The 20,668-nt window shown below is 40.2% G+C and overlaps 1 protein-coding gene across 1 annotated transcript; it reads left to right on the plus strand.

Annotated features, from left to right (window-relative positions):
• Positions 1-1,033: 1,033 nt before the first annotated feature.
• On the plus strand, positions 1,034-11,530 carry bd27 (beta-defensin-like protein 27). The gene is made up of 3 exons (XM_008121090.3): positions 1,034-1,651; positions 4,304-4,433; positions 11,252-11,530. The coding sequence occupies exons 1-3, from the start codon at positions 1,594-1,596 to the stop codon at positions 11,307-11,309; spliced, it is 246 nt and encodes an 81-aa protein (XP_008119297.1). The 5' UTR covers positions 1,034-1,593; the 3' UTR covers positions 11,310-11,530.
• The last annotated feature ends 9,138 nt before the right edge of the window (positions 11,531-20,668 follow it).

Genomic DNA, 20,668 nt, shown 5'->3' on the forward strand with positions numbered 1-20,668 from the left:
TGAACAGCTCTCACAGTGAGGAAGTTCTTCCTAATGTTCAGGTAGAATCTCCTTTCCTGTAGTTTGTAGCCGTTGTTCCACGTCCTAGACTCCACAGCAGCAGAAAACAAGCCTGCTCCTTCCTCCCTATGATTTCCCTTCACATCTTGATACATGGCCCCCATCATGTCTCCTCTCATCTGTCTCTTCTGCAGGCTAAACATGCCCAGTTCTTTAAGCCACTCCTCATAGGGTTTGTTCTCCAGACCCTTGATCATTTTAGTCACCCTTGTCTGAACACTTTCCAGCTTAGAGTCAACATCTCCCTTCAATTGTGGTGCCCAGAATTGGACACAGTATTCCAGGTGTGGTCTGAACAAGGCAGAACAGAGGGGTAGTATGACTTTCCTGGATCTAGACCAGAGTCCCCCAACTAAGGCCCGTGGTCCGGATGTGGCCCTCCATGGTCATTGACCTAAGTCTACCTGGTCTTTGGAGGTCTCTTTGCTTACCTATGGTCTTATGAGATCATCTAGATGGTCTTTGAAGATCTCTTTGCTTAGCTACAGCCTTATGAGACTATCTAGATGGCTTTTGGAGGTTACCTATGGTCCTATGAGACCATCTAGCTGGCCTTTGTGGGTCCCTTTCCTTACCTATGGTTTTATGAGATTGTCTAGATGACCTTTGGGGGGCCCTTTCCTTACCTATGGTTTTATGAAACCATCTAGATGGTCTTTGAATGTTCCTTTCCTTATCTATGGTCTTCTGATGGCCTGATGAGATTATCTAGATGGCCTTTGAGGGTCCCTTTCCTTACCTATGGTCTTATGAGTCCACCTAGATGGTCTTTGGAGGTCTCTTTGCTTACCTATGGTCTTCTGAGATCATCTAGAGCAGGGGTCCCCAAACTAAGGCCTATGGGCCAGATGCGGCCCTCCAAGGTCATTGACCTGGCCTCTGTCCTAAACTTTAGACTTAGGATTGACCTAAGTCTGAAACGACTTGAAGGCAACAACAACAACAATCCTAATTATGGACTATCTCATCATAGTCCGGGCCCCCAACAGTCTTAGGGACCATGAACTGGCGCTCCACTTAAAAAGTTTGAGGGCCCCTGATCTAGACACTATACTCCTATTTATGCAGGCCATAAATTGTGCTTCTCGTGCACGACAGAGGGTTGGACTGGATGGCCCTTGGGGTCTTTTCCAATTCTATGTTTCTGTGATTATATGTTATTCGAAATGCTCTTAGTGGAGGAGAAATGAAGCTATACGATCAAGTCTACCTCTGCCAGAGAGGTTTTTGCTAATTCACGTTGAGTTGAATAACCTCCTTCCTTCAAACAGTCACCCAAGAACCGTTGAGGTTTTCCTCTCACTCCATCTACTCTCAGGAGGGAAGGGACAACCCGGCTTTGCAATCCTTCCTTCCTCAAATAACAAACATCCAGCAACTCATTCCCTGGTCACGTTCTGCAATCACCAGCTTGGAACGGATGAGTGTGTCCCAGCAACCAAGGACTGTCCTTGCGCCATTGCGTTGGAGGAGAGAAAGATCCCAACATCAACCACCATACTAGACGCTTCAAAGCCAACCTGTTTTGGCATCATGCGGTTCCTGCCTCTTCTGCTTTCCACCCTCTTGATCCTGATCCTGACTTCTCCAGGTAAGAGACAAGCAAAACAAGGAAATAATCTTATCTCCAGGCATGTGTTCCAAATTCATGTATGTCCTGAGTGCACATATTCCACACAGCTGAATAAAATCCCACATTTTCTGCTTTGAACGGGAATATATGGCAATGTGGACTCAGATAACCCAGTTCAAAGCAGATATTGTGGGATTTGTTCCCTTGATATTCTGGCTTATATGGCTGTGTGGAAGGACCCTCTGAGAACTTGAGATTTTGGCAAATTATGCATCAGAGAGATTGGAATGGATAAGCCACCTTTACACAGAAGTCCCTGAAAGGGGATTGTTATTAAATAGGTAGCAATCAAAACACTGTGTACATAACAGTTGCATTGGGGAAAACAAATATTATGATAGTGCTTCACAAATGACAATAATGCCATAACAAACTTGCAAACCAGTGAAGATTTGGCATTAAAGTCATGGGGTTTGCTAAGACTGGATCTACACTGCCATATAATGCATTTCCAAACTAGTCAGCATAGCCCCCATAAAAAGCTGGGGCCCCTGGTGGTGCAGTATGTTAAAGCGCTGAGCTGCTGAACTTGCTGACCAAAAAGTCCCAGGTTCAAATCCCAGGAGCAGAATGAGCGCCCGCTGTTAGCCCCAGCTCCTGCCAACCTAGCAGTTCGAAAACATGCCAATGTGAGTAGATCAATAGGTACCGCTCCGGTGGGAAGATAATGGTGTTCCATGCGGTCATGCCGGCCTCATGACCTTGGAGGTGTCTACGGACAACACCTGCTCTTTGGCTTAGAAATGGAGATGAGCACCAACCCCCAGAGTCGGTCACGACCGGACTTAATGTCAGGGGAAAACCTTTACCTTTACTTACCATAAAATGCAGTTAATAGCAGTGTAGATTTGGCCTAAGAGGAGGAAGAGATAAGAGAAAGGGGTACAACATTGAAGGCAAAACATGTTAAGAATCTCATATTCAGAGTTCTGGAATCCAGAATCCAGAATTATCACCATGGGCAAGAGAGGCCCCATCTACGCTGACTATTTAATGCAGTTTCAAACTGATTCTGAAGAAAGTTGTTTCCCTGTGCAGGCGATTACATAATTAACCCTGACACCAGTTTGAGGCCTGGATGGTTATTACACAAACCACAGACCACTACGGGCTTCCTTTTTTGCTCTTTTGTGGGACTTTGTTATCTGTCCATTATAGTTTGAAGCTAGCTTCAAAGCACATTAAATGGTCAGTGAAATATGGAGCCAGAGACAGGGACTTTTGCTTTCTGGTGGTTCAGAGTAACACGATTTTAGTTTCTGGATTATAAATGTCATTTCCTAATTGGTTCCATCATAAAAACATGGGAAAAGTTTATTAAACTGCAAAAACTTTGTTGTTGTGGGAGGGACATCCTGCAGCACATTTCACTATAGTTTGTCAATGAATATCTCATAGAGTCTCAACCAATTCAACCGAGTTTGTGACAGCCACAAAAACGAAACAACTGCTTTCGAAGTAAGTAAAAGGTAAAGGTAAAAGTTTCCCCTGACGTTAAGTCCAGTCGTGACCGACTCTGGGGTTTGGTGCTCATCTCCATTTCTAAGCCGAAGAGCCGGCGTTGTCCATAGACATCTCCAAGGTCATGTGGCCGGCATGACTGCATGGAGCGCCGTTAGTACCGCACAATTAAACAGGAAACAACACTTTCAGACCAGGAACATAATTGGGTTGCAGTGAGTTTTCAAAGCTGTGTGGCCATGTTCCAGAAGCATTCTCTCCTGACACTTCTCCTACATCTAAGCAGGCATTTTCAGAGGTTGTGAGGTCTGTTGGAAAATAGGCAAGTGGAATTTATATGTGTGTGGAATGTCAAGGGTGGGTGAAAGAACTTTTGTCTATTTGAGGAAAGTGTGAATGTTGCATTTGGCCACCTTGATTACCACTGAATGGCCTTGCAGATTCAAAGCCTGGCCGATTCCTGCCAGGGGGAATCCTTTGTTTGGAGGTGTTAGCTGTCCCTGATTGTTTCCTGTCTGGAATTCCCTGTTTTCTGAGTGTTGGTCTTTATATCCTGATTTTAAAGGGTTTTTTTAAATACTGGTACCCAGATTTTGTTCATTTTTCTGTTGAAATTGTCCACGTGCCTGTGGATTTCAATGGCTTCTCTGTGTAGTCTGACATGGTGGTTGTTAGCGTGGTCCAGCATTTCTGTGTTCTTAAATACTATTCTGTGTCCAGGTTGGTTCATGAAGTGCTCTGCTATGGCTGATTTCTCTGGTTGAGTGAGTCTGCAGGGCCTTTCATGTTCTTTGACTCGTGTCTGGGCAATGCTGCGTGTGGTGGTCCCTATGTAGACTTGTCCACAGCTTCATGATATAGGGTAGACTCTTGCAGAGGTGAGAGGATCCCTCTTATCTTTCGCTGCATGTAGAACCTGTTGGATTTTCTTAGTGGGAGATAGTTTGTAAGTCCAACCTCTGAGGATGCCTGCCATAGATGTGGGTGAAACATCAGGAGACAATGCTTCTGGAACATGGCCATACAGCCCGGAAAACACACAGCAACCCAGTGATTCCAGCCATGAAAGCCTTCGACAACACAGGAACATATATTTTTTCCAGTTTTTGTTACATGGTGTAACAGAGCTGTTCATTTTATTTTGGACAGGGTCTGCTAAAAGACCAACCTCTGATCTCGAATGTCAGAAAGCAAAAGGTCTGTGTCTCCATCAAAGGTGTCGGCGTCCCTGGCGCTCAGTGGGAACATGCAATAACCTGCAGCACCACTGTTGCCAAAGGTAAGATTCTTAGGCATCTTTTTTCATGTTGTCAAGAAATCCTGCCGAGGAAGCTTTCATGACGTGGTGAGTCTTCATGGCTAACATATCCCATGTGTTGGTGTGCATATATCTTTGTGAGGAGACATCATTGTGTACTCTGACCTACACCTGCATTTTCTTGTCATCCTTGTTTTGTACCATTTTTGTACCATTGAGGATTCCATGTGCAAATCTGGACACATCTGGATAGATCTTTTCCCAATATGAAGATTTGTTTATGCATTTTCCGTCTTGTATTTAATTGTGCATTTGATCTGCTAAGTGTTATTTTGATTTTCGCCTTTGATCTAAAGTAGAACACATTTCTTACCTGTTGTATCTTTAAGAGCTAAAGTGCATCCGTTTGTTTTGTTTTTTATCATGTTAGAAGTGACATGGAAAAGTCTAAAACTGATAAGAAATATGCTTAAAGATGTTTTGATTTTGATTATTCTTTATTGTTGGATTGTATACAATATGATATGTTTAAGATACTGTAAAATGAGGAAATAATGTATACTTATACATTATAAATTATAAATTAATAATAATAATATTAATAATAAAACATTATAAGAAGTGACATGGAAAAGTCTAAAACCGATCAGAAATATGCTTAAAGATGTTTTGAATTTGATTTTTCTTTATTGTTGGATTGTATACAATATATGTTTAAGATACTGTAAAATGAGGAAAGAATGCATACTTAATACATTTTGAATTATAAATTAATAATAATAATATTAATAATAAAACATTATAAGAAGTGACATGGAAAAGTCTAAAACCAATCAGAAATATGCTTGAAGATGTTTTGAATTTGATTTTTCTTTATTGTTGGATTGTATACAATATGATATTTTTAAGATACTGTAAAATGAGGAAAGAATGTATACTTATACATTTTTAATTATAAATTAATAATAATAATAATATTAATAATAAATCATTATAAGTAGATAAAAGGTGTGTAGTAGAGAGATATGTAGTAAAGTTGTAATGGAAAAGAAATATAATAAGAAATATGCTTAAAGATGTTTTGAATTTGATTTTTCTTTACTGTTGGATTGTATACAATATGATATGTTTAAGATACTGTAAAATGAGGAAAGAATGTATACTTATACATTTTGAATTATAAATTAATAATAATAATAATAATCTATATATATAAAAGAGTGATGGCATCACGGCAATTCACAAAACAACAAAAGTACAGGCCCCCCAACCTCTAAATTTGACAACACAACCCATCATCCACGCCTCAAGGTTGATACAACAAAAAGAAAAGAAAAATAAAGTCCTAATTAGAGGGAGAGCAATAATTTTTTTTTATCCAATTGCTGCCAGTTTAGAGGGCTAATCTCTGCCCACTTGGTTGCCTAGCAACCAAGGGACAGCCAGGTTTCAGTTAGGGGACAGGCCGATTTAGGCCTCACTTAGACTTCTTCCACAGATTATCTAATTTGCACTGGATTATATGGCAGTGTAGACTCAAGGCCCTTCTACAGCTATATAACCCATTTAGAATCTTATATTATCTGCTTTGCACTGGATTATCTTGACTCCACACTACCATATAATCCACTTCAGTGTGCATTTTATACAGCTGTGAAGAAGGAGCCTCATATAATCCAGTTCTGAGCAGATAATATAAGATTAGAAATATACAGTAGAGTCTCACTTATCCAACGTAAACAGGCTGGCAGGATAAGTGAATATGTTGGATAATAAGAAGGGATTCAGGAAAAGACAATTAAACATCAAATTAGGTAATCGTTATACAAATTAAGCACCAAAACATCATATTATACAACAAATTTGACAGAAAAAGTAGTTCCATGCGCAGTAATGATATGTAGTATTTACAGTAGAGTCTCACTTATCCAACACTCGCTTATCCAACGTTCTGGATTATCCAACGCATTTTTGTAGTCAATGCTTTCAATATATCGTGATATTTTGGTGCTAAATTCATAAATACAGTAATTACTATATAGCATTACTGTGTACTGAACTACTTTTTCTGACAAATTTGTTGTCTAACATGATGTTTTGGTGCTTAATTTGTAAAATCATAACTTAATTTGATGTTTAATAGGGTTATCCTTAATTCCTCATTATCCAACATATTCGCTTATCCAATGTTCTGCCGGCCCGTTTATGTTGGATAAGTGAGACTCTACTGTACTGTATTTACAAATTTACCACTAAAATATCACAATGAATTTAAAACACTGACTACAAAAACATTGATTATGAAAAGGCAGACTGCGTTGGATAATCCAGAACATTGTATAAGCGAATGTTGGATAAGTGAGATTCTTCTTTAATATGAAATAATTACTAGGATAGAATAATGCAGAACAATATAATCTCTAAAACCAGGACAGTAAATAAACAGGGGAATTCCACACAGGAAACAATCAGGGCCAGCTAACACTTCCCAACGAAGTATTCCCATCATCAAAGTCTGGCAAATCCTGTTTTCTCAGGGCCACAGACAGTAGAAGCACATAAAATATCGCAAACAACACCACTCTGAAAACAAGGGAATTCCAAACAGGAAAGAATCAGGGCCAGCTAACACCTCCCAACAAAAAATTCACTCAGGGAAACAGCCAGGCTTTAAAGCTGCAAGGCCATTACATCCTAATCCTTTTTCCTAATTGCAGCATTCATACTTGCCTCCAACAAACAAAAAAAACCAATCAGAAATATTGTATATTCACAACCTTTAGGAAATAATATCCCCTGATGGCGCAGCGTGTTAAAGCGCTGAGCTGCTGAACTTCTGCACCGAAAGGCCACAGGTTTGAATTGGGGGAGCGGAGAGAGCCCCACTGTTAGCCCCAGCTTCTGCCAACCCAGAAGTTCGAAAACATGCAAATGTGAGTGCATCAATAGGTACTGCTCCGGCGGGAAGGTAACGCCGCTCCATGTAGTCATCCCACATGACCTTGGAGGAGTCTACGGACAACGCCGGCTCTTCGGCTTAGAAATGGAGATGAGCACCAACCTCCAGAGTAAGACACGACTGGACTTAATCTCTGGGGAAAACCTTTACCCTTGACCTTAACTACCACCAATTCCTCAATACTTTATTTCCCATACCACCAGACTTCGCCACAGCAACGCGTGGCCGGGCACAGCTAGTCTATATATATAAAAGAGTGATGGCATCACGGCAATTCACAAAACAACAAAAGTACAGGCCCCCCAACCTCAAAATTTGACAACACAACCCATCATCCACGCCTCAAGGTTGATACAACAAAAAGAAAAGAAAAATAAAGTCCTAATTAGAGGGAGAGCAATAATTTTTTTTTATCCAATTGCTGCCAGTTTAGAGGGCTAATCTCTGCCCACTTGGTTGCCTAGCAACCAAGGGACAGCCAGGTTTCAGTTAGGGGACAGGCAGATTTAGGCCTCACTTAGACTTCTTCCACAGATTATCTAATTTGCACTGGATTATATGGCAGTGTAGACTCAAGGCCCTTCCACACAGCCATATAACCCATTTATAATCTTATATTATCTGCTTTGCACTGGATTATCTTGACTCCACACTACCATATAATCCAGTTCAGTGTGCATTTTATACAGCTGTGAAGACGGAGCCTCATATAATCCAGTTCTGAGCAGATAATATAAGATTAGAAATATACAGTAGAGTCTCACTTATCCAACGTAAACAGGCCGGCAGGATAAGTGAATATGTTGGATAATAAGAAGGGATTCAGGAAAAGCCAATTAAACATCAAATTAGGTAATCGTTATACAAATTAAGCACCAAAACATCATATTATACAACAAATTTGACAGAAAAAGTAGTTCCATGCGCAGTAATGCTATGTAGTATTTACAGTAGAGTCTCACCTATCCAACACTCGCTTATCCAACGTTCTGGATAATCCAACGCATTTTTGTAGTCAATGCTTTCAATATATCGTGATATTTTGGTGCTAAATTCATAAATACAGTAATTACTATATAGCATTACTGTGTACTGAACTACTTTTTCTGACAAATTTGTTGTCTAACATGATGTTTTGGTGCTTAATTTGTAAAATCAAAACTTAATTTGATGTTTAATAGGGTTATCCTTAATTCCTCATTATCCAACATATTCGCTTATCCAATGTTCTGCCAGCCCGTTTATGTTGGATAAGTGAGACTCTACTGTACTGTATTTACAAATTTACCACGAAAATATCACAATGAATTTAAAACACTGACTACAAAAACAATGATTATGAAAAGGCAGACTGCGTTGGATAATCCAGAACATTGTATAAGCGAATGTTGGATAAGTGAGATTCTTCTTTAATATGAAATAATACTGGGATAGAATAATGCAGAACAATATAATCTCTAAAACCAGGACAGTAAATAAACAGGGGAATTCCACACAGGAAACAATCGGGGCCAGCTAACACCTCCCAACAAAGTATTCACATCATCAAAGTCTGGCAAATCCTGTTTTCTCAGGGCCACAGACAGTAGAAGCACATAAAATATCGCAAACAACGCCACTCTGAAAACAAGGGAATTCCAGACAGGAAAGAATCAGGGCCAGCTAACACCTCCCAACAAAAATTTCACTCAGGGAGGAAACAGCCAGGCTTTAACGCTGCAAGGCCATTACATCCTAATCATTTTTCCTAATTGCAGCATTCATACTTGCCTCCAACAAACAAACAAAAAAACCAATCAGAAATATTGTATATTCACAACCTTTAGGAAATAATATCCCCTGATGGCGCAGCGTGTTAAAGCGCTGAGCTGCTGAACTTCTGGACCGAAAGGCCACAGGTTTGAATTGGGGGAGCGGAGAGAGCCCCCACTGTTAGCCCCAGCTTCTGCCAACCCAGAAGTTCGAAAACATGCAAATGTGAGTGCATCAATAGGTACTGCTCCGGCGGGAAGGTAACGCCGCTCCATGTAGTCATCCCACATGACCTTGGAGGAGTCTACAGACAACGCCAGCTCTTCGGCTTAGAAATGGAGATGAGCACCAACCTCCAGAGTCAGACACGACTGGACTTAATGTCTGGGGAAAACCTTTACCCTTGACCTTAACTACCACCAATTCCTCAATACTTTATTTCCCATACCACCATATTTCGCCACAGCAACGCGTGGCCGGGCACAGCTAGTAATAATAATAAAACATTATAAGTAGATAAAAAGTGTGTAGTAGAAAGATAAGTTGTAATGGAAAAGTTAAAAAACTGATAAGAAATATGCTTAAAGATGTTCTTGATTTTTTTTTACTCTCGGATTGTATACAACATATGTTTAAGGTATTGTAAAATGAGGGAAATGTAACATATACATTTTGATTGATAAATTAATTTTTAAATTTTTTAAAAAAAGAAGTGGTTTTTTGGAACTAATTTGGAAGTGGTATTTAACACCAAGAAGGTTAAATATTATGAATAAGAATAATAATGAAAAATGCTGGCGAGGGTGCCAGGAATTTGGAACCTACATGCATATGTGGTGGGATTGTAAACATGTAAAAGGTTTTTGGGAGTTGGTCATAAGGGAAATAGAAAATATTATGAATATAAAAATTAGAAGGAATCCAGTGGAAATATTATTTTTAATTAAAAAAGAGGATGAGAAAGATAAGAGGGAAAAAATTTAATTTAGACATGCTATTAACAGCAGCTAGATTACTAATTGCAAAATATTGGAAAGGAGAAATGAAAATACAAATTAATGAATGGTATAAAGAAGTTTGGAGAATGGCACTGAATGACAAGCTAACATCAAATTTAAAAGTAAAGAAGGGATTATGGAAAAAAATGATTTTGAAAGTATTTGGAGAAAATTTCTAGAAAAATTATTGGAAAAAGAAGATGGGAATTTACCTCCAAATGAAGAATTGAACTTTTGGTGGGGCTACAGAAGAAGAGATGGCTCTGGGGAAGGGGAGCACAGGGGTGAATGTAAATAAAAGAGGGGGAAATGTATAGAATATGTTTATATAATTGTAATTTTCTCAATAATAACAATAACAAATATTATTTAAAAAAATAAAAAAATAAAAAAGAAGTGACTTGAGAACATACTACAAGTCACTTCCGGTGTGAGAGAATTGGCTGTCTACAGAGATATTGTCCAAGGGACGCCTGGATGTGTTACCATCGTGCTGAGAGACTTCTCTCATGTCCTTGCAAGCTAAAGCTGACAGACAGGAGCTCACCCTGTCTTGTGGATTCGAACCAGCAATCTTCAGGTCAGCAACCCAAACTTCAGGTCAGCAGTCCAGCCGGCACAAAGGTTTAACCCATTGCACGACTGATCAGTGCATCAGTGAAATGGCACTTTTGCATCATAGCAACAACAAAAAAAAAACAGAGGGAGAAAATTCAGGTTAAGGGCTGAAATTTCCAGACAAATTCCTCAGTCCCACTCTAGGTAAAGGTTAAGTCCAGTCGTGTCCAACTCTGTGGGTTTATCATCTACAATCCGCAACATTTATCTCTGTATATGCTAACTCTGCTGACAACTGATAAGGACTCTGCTATGTTTGGGTTGATTTTTAAAGCTTGTCTCTGAGACAATCAGCCTGGTGTGTGGTGTATTTAAGATGGGTGTGATTGTGAAAAGAACTATGAATCAACCCAAACATAGCAGAGTCCTTATCAGTTGTCAGCAGAGTTTCACTGCACACCCTGACCTGCATTAGGGTGGATCTACATTGCCATATAAGATGTACTGTGAACATGAAAATCCAAACAGGCTGTCTTCATTAAATCTTCAATCTTGTCTCCATCTTTCTCCAGAGGGACACATCTGCCTCCTATGATTCCTACCGCCAATCAAGAATACAGGAGAAAATGATGATGAAGCCCAGCTGTCTGGACTCATCTCAGGATCCTGATTTAGGGCAAATATTAATCACACTTCATTGAGCATTTCCCCTTCTCAAAACAAAAAGACAGTATCTCTTTCTTAATACAAAATCAATGGAATTTCCCTTTCAATAAAATCTAATGGCATGCTAACTGTATAACCAAAGTGTAGGTCTTAAGTGAAATCATATAAATGGAATTATTCTGCTTTCTGAAGAGTGGGAAATCCAGTTAATATCAACCCCATCCATTGATTAGCTACTGTATATACTCGAGTATAAGTCTAGTTTTTCAGCCCCTTTTTAGGGATGAAAAAGCTCCCCTCGGCTTATACTCGAGTGAGGGTATAATTATATATAATTATCTATATATATAAAAGGGTAATAAAATTTCGGCCTAGGACAAAACAACAAAACTACACATCCCAGAAACATTAAACTTGGCAGCACAACCCCTCATCCATGCCTCTATGTTCATACAACAAAAAGCTCCAGAAAACGGCCAGGCTTTGAGACTGCAAGGCTATTCACTGCTATTCCACCTGGCCAACAAAGGATTCCCATAAGCCACAGCAACGCGTGGCCGGGCAAAACTAGTATATTATAATTATATTCGGGTCAGCTTATACTTGAGTATATAGGTATTCAGAGTTGGACAGTCTTATCTTATTAAAGCCTTATTATTATCTTAAATTACAGTTTTATATAAATATTCAAATACATTTAACCTACTGATGCCTCAAATAATGCAATTTTATTAATATCTATTTTTATTTTTGAAATTGACTCGTAGCTGCTGCATTTCCCACCCTCGTCTTATACTCAAGTCAATAAGTTTTCCCAGTTTTTGTGGTAAAATTAGGTGCCTCGGCTTATATTCGGGTCGGCTTATACTCGAGTATATACAGTAATTTCATTTGGAACCCAAAAAATGTGTGCTTGTATGTGTTGGTGAATCAAATCCAGGTTATGGCCCTTTAAAAAATAATAAGCAATCAATTAATATAATAAAAAATAGCATCACAAAGTTTTAAAATTATTAAAAGAGATGTTTTTATTGTGTCAGAAGCGACTTGAGAACATACTGCAAGTAGCTTCTGGTGTGAGAGAATTGGCCGTCTCCATTGCCCAGATGTGTTTCCATCCTGCTGGGAGACTTCTCCCATGTCCCTGCAAGCTAGAGCTGACAGACAGGAGCTCACCCCGTCTCGCAGATTCGAACCGGCAACCTTCAGGTCAGCAACCCAACCTACCGGTCAGCAGTCCAGCTGGCACAAGGGATTAACCCATTGCGCCACCACGGCTCCAAAAAATATCTCCAAACAGATATTGAAATATGAATACTACAACATGGAAATACAATACTTACAAATATCTGAATCCACAGATTTAATCTTCGTTATTATGGTGCATAATTCTGAATTTGGCTGCTTTCCCTACAAACCTAGGCCCCTTCTACACTGCCCTATAACATCCAGATTATCTGCCTTGGACTGGATTATATGGCAACTAGCTGTTAAGGCTAAGACTTGGAAGGGCAGCTAACATAAGATCCGGATGTTTAGAGAAACATAATAGGCCAGACTCCGCTTTCCCTGCAGCCTGCCAATGTAGAGTTCCAAAAACTTCCAAAATACCAAAACGCCAAAATGCATTCTTTTCCCCTAAGAACAATGCCAAGGATCAGAAACAAACTCCATCCTGAACCATGTTGATGCCATCAGTTCCTGGACAGATGTTGACTCTCCTTAATTGTTGTTGGTAAACGTAAGGAGCCTTGTCTTGACTTTAACATAAGGAACCTTGTAAACATTTCCTTAACTTGAAGAGCCATTGTCTCTGATAATGTAAACACATTGTTTTTCACCAACATGTCAACAGTTCATCATTGTCTCTTTTATTTATTTACTACATTTATATCTCACTCTTCTCACCCCGGAGGGGACTCAGAGCAGCTTACAAATCAAATATACATACAATATATTATTAGCACTAGCTGTGCCCGGCCACGCGTTGCTGTGGTGAAGTATGGTGGTATGGGAAATAAAGTATTGAGGAATTGGTGGTAGTTAAGGTAAAGGTAAAGGTTTTCCTCTGACGTTAAGTCCAGTTATGTCCAACTGCACACTGAAGTGGATTATATGGCAACGTGGAGTTAAGATAATCCAGTTCAAAGCAGATAATATAAGATTATAAATGGGTTATATAGCTGTGTGGAAGGGCCTTGAGTCTACACTGTCATATAATCAAAATCTGATAATCTGTATTTTATAGGCAGTGTGGAAGAGGCCTAAGTGAGGCCTAACTCTTCCTGTCCCCTGGGCTGAGTGGGTTGCTAGGAGACCAAGTGAGCGGAGCTTAGCCTTCTAACATGCAGCAATTGGATAAAAACAATTATTCCTCTCCCTCTAATTAGGACTTTATTTTTCTTTTCTTTTTGTTGTATGAACATAGAGGCATGGATGAGGGGTTGTGCTGCCAAGTTTAGTGTTTCTGGGATGTGTGGTTTTGTTGTTTTGTCCTAGGCCGAAATTTCATTACCCTTTTATATATATAGATGTTGACTCCTATAACCCAGTTCAAAGCAAGAACATTAAGGCCCCTTCTATACTGCCATTGTCTGCATTTATTTGCCAGGCACTAATTTCCACTGAACCGCAAACTGTTAGAGATCATCAAAACCTAGAAGGAACTTGAAGGCATAATATGAACTTCACTCCAAACAATGATAGTCTCAGAAGAAGAAGAATGCTGCCACCTGCTGGGTCTCAGCGGGACTGCAAGAGGAGGAGGAAATTTAAAGTAGATAGATAGCCATGCTTGAAATACATCACATGATGACAGCAAACACATTAGATCCACTGTTTTGCATTCTCTTCCAGTCCTTCCTGCCCGAGGGAACCCTTCGTTGGGAGATGTCAGCTGGCCCTGATTGTTTCCTGTCTGGAAACACCTCTCAACATAGGATTTCCCCCAGGCAGGAAGCAGCCAGGCTTTGAAGCTGTCAGGCTATTCAATACTAATCAAGGTGGCCAATAGCAACATTCACACTTGCCTCAAACAGGCACGAGTTCTTTCTCCCACTCTGGACAATATTCCACAGATATATCAACCCCACTTGCCAAGTTTCCAACAGACCTCACAACCTCTGAAGATGCCTGCCATAGATGTGGGTGAAACATCAGGAGAGAATGCTTCTGAAACATGGCCATACAGCCAAGAAAACTCACAGCAACCCAATGATTCCGGCCATGAAAGCTTTCCACAACACATTGATGACAGTTTGTAACGATGTGACTACACTGCCACCTGCTGGCCGTACTTTAAATTGCCATTTACTTTGTTTTAGCATAATTCTTCATGCCGGCCACATGACCTTGGAGGTGTCTACGGACAACACCGGCTCTTCGGCTTAGAAATGGAGATGATCACCAACCCCAAGTTGGACATGACTGGATGTAATGTCAGGGGAAACCTTTATCTTTACTTAATTCTTCAAACTTTTGGAATAAAAAAATGGAAAAGCAGGTAGAGGAGCAAACTACTAGCAGCACCTTCAAGACTGATTTGTTTGAGTATGCACTTTCATGATCTAAATCAATGAGAGTGTATTATTATTATTATTATTATTATTATTATTATTATTATTATTGGATACCCAAACCAGCTGACATTAAAAGCATTTCAACACCATTTAAAATCTACAAATATACAAACACTAGCTGTGCCCGGCCACGTGTTGCTGTGGCAAAGTATGAGGCCCCTTCTACACAGCTGTATAAAATCCACAGTGAAATGGATTATATGGCAGTGTGGAGTCAAGATAATCCAGTTCAAAGCAGATAATATAAGATTATAAATGGGTTATATAGCTGTGTTGAAGGGCCTTGAGTCTACACTGCCATATAATCCAGTTAAAATCTGATAATCTGTATTTTATAGGCAGTGTGGAAGAGGCCTAAGTGAGGCCTAACTCTGCCTGTCCCTGGGCTGAGTGGGTTGCTAGGAGACCAAGTGGCTGTAGCTTAGCCTTCTAACTGGCAACAATTGGATAAAAACAATTATTCCTCTCCCTCTAATTAGGACTTTATTTTTCTTTTCTTTTTGTTGTATGAACGTAGAGGCATGGATGAGGGGTTGTGCTGCCAAGTTTAGTGTTTCTGGGATGTGTAGTTTTGTTGTTTTGTCCTAGGCCGAAATTTCATTACCCTTTCATAAATATAGATCAAAGCAGAATGAAATATCAATGGTATTTTGACCGGGCTGTGGCACAGAATGGTTAGTAGCCAGCTGCAATAATTAACTGCTGACCGACAGATCATGAGTTCAAGCCAGCACGGGTCGGAGTAAGCTCCGGACTATTTAATAGCCTAGCTTGCTGATGACCTATGCAGCCGAAAAACAGTTGCATCTGTCAAGTAGGAATTTAGGTACCGCTTAGGCGGGGAGGCTAATTTAATTTACGACGCCATAAAATCTCCAGCAGCGTGTGGAAGAATGAGGAAGTATTCCACCAAGGACTCGGTGTCACAAGTGGACAGTGAAGCGGTAGCTCCCCCTGTGACCGGAATTGAGCATACCCTCATGAAGCCGGAAGCTCGAATGTTAAATTGCCTCTGTGTCTGTCTATATATGTTGTATGTCTAATGGCATATTATACTATACAATCCCTTGCTGAAGAAAGGACATTGTAGATGAGGCATGGGCAAACTTTGGCCCTCCGGGTGTTTTGGACTTCAACTCCCACCATTCCTAACAGCCGGTAGGCTGTTAGGAATGGTGGGAGTTGAAGTCCAAAACACCCGGAGGGCCAAAGTTTGCCCATGCCTGTTGTAGAATCAATTGCAAGTCTTTTGGATGCTATTTATTTATGGCACATTGCTGCCATCTACTGGCTGTTTCTGGGGAAAGCACAAAAGCGTTTAGAACTGAGATCAAAGGAACCAGCAAGGTAATCAGATACTCTAATTCTGCAACTTAGGTTGATGAAAGTTTTGGTACTACAGGTAATGTAAATGACACTATACCATAAATAAGAAAATATTGCAAAGAATAGAAACTGATCAGAGCTAAGGAGAAAGTGAAAAACCAGGGTTATAGTTGTATAATAAGAAAACAAAAAAGTAATGACACCCGGTGATTTAGGTAAAGGTAAAAGTTTTCCCCTGACATTAACTCCAGTCGTGTCTGACTCTGGGGGTTGGTGCTCATCTCCATTTCTAAGCCGAAGAGCCGGCATTGTCCGTAGACACCTCCAAGGTCATGTGGCCGGCATGACTGCATGGAGTGCCATCACCTTCCCGCCAGAGTGGTACCTATTAATCTACTCACATTTGCATGTTTTCGAACTGCTAGGTTGGCAGAAGCTGGGGCTAACAGTGGGCACTCACTCCATTCCCCAGATTCGAACCTGCATCCTTTCGGTCTGCAAGTTCAGCAGCTCAGCGCTTTAACACACTGTGCCACCGGGGGCTCTGGACATTTTTATAGTGACGTAAATTAGTTAAATTATCCTCCGCGCATAAGCGGTCTCTAAATGTTCCTACTTGATAGATGCAACTGTCTTTCGGATTGCTTAGGTAAACAATGAGCTAGGTTATTTAATGGTCGGGCACTCAATCTGACCCAGGTTTCGAACTCATGACCTCTCGATCAGTAGTGATTTATTGCAACTGGCTACTAACCAGCTGCGCCACAGCCCAGTCTATGGATACGGAGGGTGGGCTATACTTCTTGAGGAAGGCCTGTTCTGGATCTAGATCTCACTAGGAATGCTTGATAATTTTCTATTGACCCCATTTCCAAGTGAACTGATCCACACTCAATAATGTGCAATCGGAATTTCCCGTTGAATTTCACATGTCTCAAAATTTTTCTGTTTTGGTTTAATAAACATATCAATGTGGATATTGAAATGCATCTTTGGAAATAAAATAGATTCAGAGAGGCACACTCAAAAATAATTTTGTGATAGGACATGTCCAAAATCTTTAGAAAATGCAGAACTTGGGTAGGATAGACATACGAAAAGACATGTGCGAAACGGACAGGCACTAGAAATGTGCTGATCAACCCCTCACTCAATGCCAAGCTAGGATTAACAGCCTTGAGCCACAGATTGTTACACGTAAGATTGAGTTACATATGCGCAGCTGCATTGCAAGGATTTAGCACATTAGTCAGTCCAATAAATGGCTACGATCCAACAAGTTGTGACGCAGAAGGTATAATTAGAACAGGAGAAAAGGTAGCCCATGGCTGTTTTCGAGGCCTCCGGGACCTCCTAGCAAACGCCAAAAACGATTCGGTGCAAAATAGCTCGTGTAAATTTTTGTGAAGAATAAGTCCTGAATTGCAAATAGTCTTCAAAAACTACATGGCTTTCTCAAACTTTCTGGAACCGGGAAAGAAAATTGGAAATGTCATCTTGATCCTTTGTCTGGTTTTTTACAAACTTATTTCTCTCTATCTTCAATAAGAAATGTATTGAAGAGTTATGCCTCTAAAGCAGAGCTTTCCGAACTTTCGTGCTTTTTAGACATGCATCCTTTCGCGACATGGTAATTCAGTCTTACTGGCAAACCAGAAGTTAAACCAACCCCTTATAAGAGTTTCATACAATATATAGTAAAGGTAAAGGTTTTATTTATTTGTTTGTTTATTTAATAATTAAATACATTTTCCCCTGACATTAAATTTAGTTATGTCCGACTCTGGGAGTTAGTGCTCATCTCCATCTCTAAGCTGAAGAACTGGCGTTGTCCATAGTCACCATGTGGCCAGCATGACTGCATGGAGCGGCGTTACCTTCCCACTGGAGTGGTACCTATTGATTTACTCACATTTGCATTTTTTCGAACTGCTAGATTGGTAGAAGCTAGGGCTAATAGTGAGAGCTCACCCTGTTCAGATTAGAACCGCCAACCTTTCGGTCACCAAGTTCAGCAGCTCAGTGGTTTAACCAGCTGCACCACCAGGGGCTCCCATATAATATATATCTTATTATATATATCTGAGTCCCTTTGGAGAGGTAGAGCAGAATATAAATAAAGTGTATTATTATTATTATTATTATTATTATTATTATTATTATTATTACACAAGGTTTGGGATTTTTTCCTATACACTTATGTACTACAATTGATTCTTGTGTTGTTTCCCCATGTGGTTCATTACAAACATCATTGTCAACGGATTTATTTTTTTAATTAGAAACAGATCTGCTTAAGTGGCATTTACTGCAACTCAATCAACAAATGCATGGTGCAAATGTATATAAAAGCTATATATAAAAAAATGTTCTGTCAATTTCTACCTTAATAAAAACAGCGAAACTACAAAACCCAGAACCACGAAACTTGGCAACAAAAGACATGGTCCTCCTTGCTGTGTTTAGACGACAAAACCAAAACACAATTCGAAGTCCTTTTCCCTCAAAATCCCAAAATCCAAAAACAGCTATGTGCACATGCACGGAGCTGGCCCCTGCCCCCACCCTTGGAAGACATACGGGTATTTCAGCAGCGCGTGAGCAGCCCAACCGCCACGGCAGATGGCTTGCCTCATGCTGGGGAGGACGACATGGCAGAGGAAAAAAAGGGGGAAAGCTTTCCCCATCTCAGGCATCAAAAAACTAATCGGTGAGGGACAATCGGACATATGAGAACGCAGCCGGCGGGGGGGACAACACTCTGAAAACAGATGAATTGCACACAAGAAACAAACAGGACCAGCTAACACATCCCAACAAAGGAGTCACCCAGGCAGGAATCAGCCAGGCTTTAAAGCTGCAAGGCCATTACATGCTAATCATTCTGGCTAATTGCAGCATTCATACTTGCCTCCAACAGAAGTGAAAGACTCTTCTTCCATCCCAGATGCCATGCCCTGAACGTGAAGGGAGAGAAGAAGAAGCAGTATCAGCAGAACGTAATCCCCTCCCACACCGCTGTTTCCTTTTTCTTTTTCTATGAACACAGGCCCTAAAAAGCAGAAGAAACCGAGATAAAAAGGGGGTGGCTAAATGATGTTCATAGAAAATCCACACTGATTCGAATTAACACCTGGAAAACACGTGTTAAAAAGGTGTGCTTAAAACCCGATGTGACCTTAAAATGTGCATATTTGCATGACTTTATATATATGCAGTCAAGGAAACACATGACTTCATTCCTATTTGCTGGTGTGGGCTTCTCCAGCACATGTGCATGTGTTAAAATCCTGAAACAACTGATGAGGGCTGTAAACAAATGAAGCCATGGACACACAGGTGGCTAAATGGAAGCACAATTGGAAAGCAATTCCCACAAGAACTCTCTGCAACCATTCCTTTGTTCTGATGTTTATGAAATTAAACAGAGCTTGAATTTACAGGAGGGTGAGGAGAGAAAATAAAAAATCTGCTTGTGTGTATATGTATATATCCGAATCAGCACATATAAGGTCCAGTGTATCTCGGAGCAGAAATTTTTTAAAAGGAAAAAGTAAACTTCTAACAGATATCCATCTTGTGACTTTCTAAAACCTGCTACAAAGGAAGGTGTAAGGATGCTGGGGGAGCATTTACCAGGACTGGCAGCTCCATGTTTGGACTTGTTTTCAGGTCCCACAATTTTTAGCCCCGCTTCTTTGACCCCAATTATGACACTGTCTGGAAACACCCTTAGATTGCAATGTTAGGGCAGGAAAATATTTTGTTGTTCTTTTACTTGTAAAGCACTGTGTACAGTGATGTCATAATATAAATAAATGATAAAGATAACATTTAACAGAACTGACAGTAAGTAAGCCTACCACATTGTTAGTCACACTGTTACCTAGATTGGTGCCAAAATATTCCTCCTATTTTGTGAACTTTTATAAGGAACTGTGGTAGCACAGTGGGTTAGACCACTAGCTGCAGGAAATCTGTCAACCGGAGAGTTGGTAGTTCAAAGCCACGAGTCGGGATGAGCTCCCGACTGTCAGCCCTAGCTTCTGCCAACCTAGCAGTTCGAGAGCATGCAATGAGAGTAGATCAATAGGCGGGAAAGTAAAAGGGTGCCCTGTGCAGATATGCAGAAATATGCTGGCAACACAATCAGAGATGTCTATGATAACAGGCTCCTCAGCATGGAAAAATGGAACATGAGCACCTCCTCATAGCCAGAGTTGAGCGTCGCCTCCAGACGCCGGAGATGAAAAATGGGGAAGACCTTTACCTTGTCTGTGTAATGCATGTCGTTGGGTAAAAGTCATTTAATGTTTGCCTTATATGTGTTTCTGTAATCCGCTCTGAGTCCCTCTGAGGAGATAACGTGTAATATAAATAAAGTGTATTATTATTATTATTATTATTATTATTATTATT

Source organism: Anolis carolinensis, chromosome 1 (assembly GCF_035594765.1).
Source record: "Anolis carolinensis isolate JA03-04 chromosome 1, rAnoCar3.1.pri, whole genome shotgun sequence".
Lineage (NCBI taxonomy): Eukaryota > Metazoa > Chordata > Lepidosauria > Squamata > Dactyloidae > Anolis > Anolis carolinensis.